The following is a 7,773-nucleotide window of genomic DNA, read 5'->3' as shown; positions in this document are numbered from 1 at the left end:
TTTTTAAATAATAATTCATTAAAATTAAAAACTGTTCAATTATTTTTAAAAATTCACAGATAATAAATACAAAAAAAATGGCACAATTTGGTATGCTATAACGCTCTTAAGGTGGCCTACTCAAGATTGATATAAAATTTGTTACTATTTAGTATGTAAAAAATTATTACACATTTGCTATATTTATATTAAAAATAGTAAGGTTCTGGGAATTTATTACAATAGTACAATATAACGTAATAGCATTATAAAGTGTGGGGGGGGGGGGGAGTAGGGAAAGTATATGCTCAGTATGTAGTGAAATATTTACAATTACCGTATTCGAGAACAAATTTACTTCTGGTAAAGTAGTAACAACAAAACAGATATTGTTAAACCAATCTATTTGCGAATAAACTATTGAAAACCGTTCAGTGCGGATGCACCTTGTTCCCCGCCTTAAAAAAAAATCACGCTTAGTAAGTACTCGGTAACCAATGAAAAATATGAAATTAAATATTAAAATTATTTAAAATGAAGGTTTTTCTCATTGAGTACCGACCCAATCCATTTTTGAGTTCTTTTTTTTTTTAATGGGTGAAAATGGTATGGTAACCCCGCCTGCGATAACGGGATACGCTGGCCGAGCACCAGTGAAGGGTGATAGATGAGAATGAAAACAGGCCTGTTAGCTCATCATGATGAATTTATCAGGAATTAACTATGATAGTTTCCAGGCGGAACCGCGAGGAGGTCGACCTGGTTGGGTATATTGCTAGCAATAGGATTCTCAATCTCCATTACTAAGAATCCCTTTCCCCCCCATTTTTGAGTTTATAAAGAAGTGATTGTAAGATAGTATATTGACTAGAAATTTGATGATGAAAGAGCAGACACGTTGCAACTTGTTATATATTAATTGCTTGATGTGTTAAGATGCAAATTACGTTGTTGGACTAATAGTTTTATTTGAGCAATACAGGGTGATTTGGTACAATCCACAGGCCTCTCGGTTTTGATAGTAATGAGGTATAACTGTCCTATTTCTAGTACCCCCATATAAGGTCAAACTCCACGTGGTTCTTCTTGGAAATTATCGCGGTTAATAATTGTTAAATATACCGATGGCGATGGCAGGGCCAATATTCGATTTTCACACATTAAAAAAAAAGACAGATCTCTCGCGCTGAGTGTGTAACAAAAAAGAACCAGTACAATTTCAGAGGCGGATTGTACAAATTTGAATCGCATTTTTTCGCGTGTTATCGGCAATTCTAACCCTTGCGGAATGAGCTAAATGTCTTTTAAATTAAACAATGAAATAAAAGTAAACAAACAAAAACAAAAGTGAATAAGTATATAAAGGCATATCCAGTCAATTGAAATTGGCGACACAATGGTCCAGAATTGGTCATCAATCGTACCGTGTCGTAGTAAATATACAATATGTAACTATGGCATATTTAAAATTATTTATTATTTTTCCCAACAACATTTTTTTGCGTATAGTAGAAAGCTCCATTCTGATCCTGGAATGGCACCCGATAATTATGGGGTGATCATGGACCATCCGGCCCACACTTCAATATGCCTATGACTTCTTGTTATCGGAAAACAAAGGGCAATGTTTAGCTTCTTATCTCCTTACGGAGACCAAGCTGCGCACTGTGGCACAGCAATGTATTCTCATGATGACGTTGAAAGTGTTCATTGGGTCTCAAGTGTGCGCAAAGCCTTAACAAGACGTAAGTTATATTTATTTTCGTACAGACTACGTGTACAATCATATTAACATGTTTACTTACACATATCGATAACAAAACTAAAAGAAATATAAGTATCTAGATGCTTATGAACTAATTAAATTATATAATTTACTTTGGATTTCTAATTTTAATAAAAATAATAAAGCCAAAACGATAAATCACAATAGGGCAAGACCGAATAATTCGAGAAACTTATATTGCACTCAGTCACTTAAATGATATGAAAAAAATTTACATAGAAATTTTGCCAAACTGATCTAGAAATTTTAGATAAATCAATGTATGTCCACATTAAAAATACGAGTCGAACATTAAATCTAATTAATTCATTTTTTTTTGTTTAAAACAAAATTAAAGTTAACAGTGTAAAGAGACGTTCGAGTACAATTTTTCACTGCCTACATTTCGCAAAAAAAAAAAAAAACTTAAAATGCCTCAAAATAAATTAAAATATAATCAAAGACTAAAAAAATTTATCTACCTAAATTCAATTATAAAACAATATAATAATTATGTTAAATATTATATAAGTACAACTGTATTTATTGATGTGAATGATGTTTTAACCATAGATTATATAGATAGAGTATCATACAAATGCTTTGCTAAAAACAGGTCAACTTTTTTATCCATGCTGCGTAAATAGGGTTACCATAATGCACATTTACTACTATGTGGAATAAATTATATCGTAAGTACAATTTAAATTAAAAAATAAATATTATAATAAAGTCTTATAATCTAATCACCTAGCAGTATTAAATATACTTTACGGCCTATTCTCATGCCTACTAAATAGACATAAAAAATTGCAAGCCGTTTCGGAGAACTTCAACCACAAACACCGTGACACTAGATTTTTATATATAAGATTTGAAAGTATCATATAAACAGTTCATAATGATTCGTAATAAAGCTTATCTTTTACTAAATACTTCGTTTTATATTTGAGTATAGACATCAATTATTTTAAGTAATTCAAAATGGCCGCCATTTTGTTGCTTTGTAAGCAATACGTACGTTTGTAAATTTATATTTTATCAGAAAAATAGTTCCACAAATTATAAATTTAAAAAAATTTACCTGATATGGAAAACTTTTAATCTAATTACTTGCAACGCTGAAAAAAGTGCGTTTGATACAATAAAAAAACAAAAAAAAACATGTCAACCAACACAACGTTTGGTTGATTAAATGTTGACCCGTTTTTTACAGTCAATGCTCTATCTATATAATCTAAGATTTTAACATACAATAGTCATAAATAAATTTCCAACTAAATTTTGTAATCGATCAATTGACTAAATTAAAAATGAAAAAAATAAAATACCGAGAAAAAAACTGTAAAATATGAATGCCTCAAAATAAGGGATTTATTACATTGTCATATAATATAGAATCATATCTAAACTAACGATTTATTAAGCATTTTTAATATAAATATAAAGTATTGTATCAAAGACAATGTAATGAGATATTTTTTATTTTAATCTGTATTAATGATTTTCAGATATATAAATAAATATATACGATCATATTGTATGATAGTGTAATAAGCTCTTAAAAGATTAAACTAATAAAAAATTTGGTTTACGACTATTTGGCATTCGCACTACGTCGGTGGTGAAGCGGTCATTGTACCCACTTAAATTCAGTCTTTAAAAACAATTACTAATGAGCAATTTAAATGGAATTAATAATAAAAAAGACAAATCGGAGTAAGTAACAGTTCCAATACAATGTAATATGTAAAATGTTTTATTTTTCACAATTTTATTTAAAATTACGTTAGCACGTACAAACAATTTCAGTGCATCTTTTCATAAGGCTGTCTATACTTGGACTAAATACAGACTATGTGGCCATTAGCTGCGTACTTATATATATATATATATATATATATATATATATATATATATATATATATATATATATATATTAGTATGTCAATTTATTTTTGTTTTTAATCATCAGTTCATACGATCAATATTTTGTTTACGTTTAAAAAGATTTATACAATTGATTATGTACTTTGTCTATGAAAATGTAAAAAGAATGTCTATTTTTAAATGACCAAATATTGACAAAATAAAGATATGTTTACTAAATATGCAATAAAAAAATTACATATGGGTACAGTTTTGGTATATTAATTAGATACTGGCCACTTACAAACATTTAAAATGATTCTTGATATTTATTTGTAGAATTATAAGTAAAACGATGGAACTATTATGATATACTAAAAAAATATAGTTATTATATAAGATTGAAAGCCATTTTAAAAATACCGAAGAACAATCGTTAGTTCGAAACCTTTTTGAATGCAACATTTTAGTTGTTTTATTAAATTATATCGTGTGATTTTGTGTACAGTGAACACTGTACTAGGAATTTGCAAAAACTCTTTTATTTAATAAGATTCAAAGCTATTTTAAAACCATAGGAGTATAGTCATTAATATGAGTCCTCTTTAGCGGCAATATTTATTTTATTAAGAAATATTATATTTTTGTACACATACTTTATCTTTTATCTCTTTTTTTTTTGTATGTCTGTCTGTTATTATTTGTGTGCTGTAGTTAATTGAACAAATAAATTATTATTATATTATTATTTATAACTATTTTTATGATTTCATGTGTAAGTAGTAGTTTATTTGTGATTTTATTATCTTCACGCCGTATGTATAAGTTTATTAATTTTTTTAGCCTGAGAAATATACAATTATTAATAGAAATGCAAATGTTAATATACGATCGATTCAAAAATTTGTTAAATAAAATTTCATTAAATCCCATTTATGTAATAAAATTACCTAACCCTTTTATAATCCTTAAAACCTGAACAGACTAGATAGACCTTGTGCGTATATTTGTCCATCAAAATAGATTACCAATTATTGGATCAAGTATTTAAGGACAGTTGTCTATTCCAGAGACTAGATTTTAGATCCAAGTTTTATATTTCAAACATGGCGTGTATAGGTACCTAGTCAAACATGACATGTCACGTCAGAATAACTCCACTTTCAATCCATTATTCGTACAAAATAAATAAGTACTATCAAAATAAGAACTATAATATAATATCATAATTTTGCCATAAAAAAATATTTAAAAATTATTAAAAAATAAATTCATTTACCGAATTTTGATTGCAATAATTCGTTTGTAAGTAATCTCAGTGGTTAATTATAAATGTAAATTTTTACAATACAAAGATTTTTGTTTTATTAATAATAATTCGTACATATTTTACTAACTCGTAGTGTGCGATGGTACACATAATGATTTCCCGTAAAGATGGTACAGAAGTGCCAACCAATATTGGTGGAGTAAAGTGATAAAAAAATAGATGACTCGTGTTGAGTGGCTACAAGATTCTTGACAACGCGGAAGATCAGCGACGGAATATCGCTAATGTAATGCTATCCGTATTCTATGATAATTTTGCGGTAACAATATTAATAAATAAATGACTTGTGTTGATTGTGTAAGTGTGTACATACAAGATTCTTGACGACACGGAAGATCCGCGACGAAAAATCGCTAATGTGATGGTAGTCATGTTCTGTAATCACATTGCGGTAACAATATTAATAAATAAATGACTGTGTAAGTGTGTTCATGCAAGATTCTTGACAACACGGAAGATCCGCGACAGAAAATCGCTAATGTGATGCTAGTCGTGTTCTGTAATCATATTGCAGTAACAATATTAATAAATAAATCGCTGTGTAAGTGTGTTTATACAAGATCCTTGACAACACGGAAGATCCGCGACGGAAAATCGCTAATGTGATGCTAGTCGCGCTATGTAATCACATTGCGGTAACAATAGTTAATAACTATGTACGTACAACATTTTTACCAAGCGTAAAATCAGTAACGGCATATTGCTATGCTACTAGCTATGTTCCATAATCATTTTGCTGTCACGATTGTAAATAAATTAATAATTTGCTATGACTGCGTAACGGATGATTGGATACAGAAAATCCGCTAGTCGTGTTCCATAGTCGTTTTGTGGTAATTTAAAATCGGCATCATATTGATTGCAGATATATATATGCAGTTAAAATGATAAGGGAAGTATCAATTGACATTTTTGTACACAATGGAAGGAATTGACGAATGGAAGACAGAAAAGGAATAATATGTATGAACAATAGACGTCGTTAATGCACACTGAGCACTTGCAACGTGTTGTACACATCTATACAGGATTATATAGTTTTTTATCAATATATAAAAATTTTGGCGCCAAAACTATTTGATATTTTGAAAATTAAAAAGATTTTAGAAAAGTGTAGTAATTAGCAAATTCGAAATATTACAAAAAAATGACGAGACAGCATATTTTTACGTTAGAATTTATTATAAATTACTGCACAAACATATTTTTGGAATATTTGTTTTTAAATAGAAGGTCGATATATACAAAAAAATGATTTAAAATATATCTAATGCTAAAACCAATAAAATAGTAATCATATCTTTCAAATTTACCTTCTCGTTGCAAATGCTCAAGTATATAATTAGATAAAAGTCTGAAATAATTAAATTACGTCACCATTATGATCTCACCTAAGTCATCGATATTTCAATTAAACATTCTTTAGAAATATATACGTCTATCTCTTTCATTCCATTTAGAAAACAAATAGTGGTGACGTAATCGTATTTTGCTAATAATACAAAATAGGGATGAGACATTATCGATAAATATACGATCTGCATTCAGTGCTTTAAATACTTTATACAAATCCGTGGTCACACAAAACCAAATAGCTTGGGACTAGACACAGTAAGCGAACTAAAAGAGAGTTAAGTATTTATATACAACAATAAGTGTACGTAGCAAAGATCTATAGACCAATCTCGCCGCTCCCGTATTATGCTTAAAATGGTAAATTGCATTATGTCTTGATACTCTCGCGTGATACTGTAAAAAAAAAAAAATATTATCCATAAAATATTATCGTTTTATATACCAACAGTGTGGAACTGTACATGAGGTAGTTTTTTTTGTGTATCGTCCCACTCGTGTCTCTGAAGTAGCTGTATTTGCATGACTGTATCAGTTTGGAAGGTGGGATATGGCAGTGAAATTACGCATTTATCATTCCATTAAAAATACACATTGGCGTTCCATTGTTTCTGCCTACCCTAATGGGAGACAGGCGTGACAGATATGTATGAATGTATGTAAAAAATACACGTACTTAACAATAAAAACATATCTACAAACATTTATTGGAATTTTTGTCTGTCTATATCGGCAAGATACAAAAACTACTGGACTAAATTGTATGATTACATACAATACTATCTTTTGCCATGAAATAATTTTCATAAATGTGTAAACGAAGGTTAAACTTAACAACTCGTAGATAATTGCGACCAAATGATAGTATAAAATATATAAAATCAGTAAATATGAATAGTTTACACATACATGCAGAAAGTGGTGTGATGTTTGTTTGGAGCTAGGTGCGGGGGTAGCAGAGGCCGGTGCGGGCAGGCAGGGGCGGCGGGGTGTCCTGCAATAAACACAACAATTTCATATATAAACCATATTAATTATATACTTTCGTTATTTAACTAATAAAATCAATAGTTATTATTCAAATATTTTAAATTCAAATTCAAATTCAAATTCAAATTCAAAAATCATTTATTCATGTAGGACATTTTAGCCGCTTATGAACGTCAAATTTTTACATATAATTTTATTTTTTTCCCTACCGTCCAGTTCGGTATATAGATCCAACTGAGAAGAACTGGCAAGAAACTCAATTGAATTACTTTTTTTTTTAAAAGCCAGTTTATTTACAATGTATATTTATATAGGTGTCTATGTCTAACATTAAATGAAAATTCAGTGCATGAACAACTATTGCCATGCACACTCGTCATTCAAGTAATCGTTTAGTGAGTAATAGGCTTTGCTCAGTAAATATGATTTAACAGATGTTTTGAATTTATTTAAGGGTAATTTCAATATATCCTTTGGTATCTTATTG

The 7,773-nt window shown here is 29.2% G+C and overlaps 1 protein-coding gene across 6 annotated transcripts in view; it reads right to left on the bottom strand.

The window, feature by feature from the left end:
* Window positions 1–3,688: 3,688 nt before the first annotated feature.
* The window catches only part of LOC113514859 (dystrobrevin beta), a 30,954-nt gene continuing 26,869 nt past the window's right edge, over window positions 3,689–7,773 (bottom strand). For 5 of the 6 annotated variants that reach the window (XR_008253829.1, XM_052903153.1, XM_052903155.1 and 2 more), the window contains 2 exons: window positions 7,206–7,290; window positions 3,689–6,692 (listed from right to left, as the gene is read on the bottom strand). Coding sequence is in view for 5 of the 6 variants with exons in the window: in XM_052903153.1 (XP_052759113.1) it covers window positions 7,237–7,290 (54 nt within the window). In the remaining variant the exon portion in view is untranslated. The remainder of the gene's footprint in view (window positions 6,693–7,205; window positions 7,291–7,773) is intronic. The other variant, XM_052903154.1, reaches the window with a different exon arrangement.

Source organism: Galleria mellonella, unplaced genomic scaffold, assembly GCF_026898425.1.
Source record: "Galleria mellonella isolate WM207_F2 unplaced genomic scaffold, CSIRO_AGI_GalMel_v1 utg133, whole genome shotgun sequence".
NCBI lineage: Eukaryota > Metazoa > Arthropoda > Insecta > Lepidoptera > Pyralidae > Galleria > Galleria mellonella.
The sequence above is the reverse complement of the archived record's forward strand: the minus strand, read 5'-3'. Positions and strand labels throughout refer to the sequence as shown.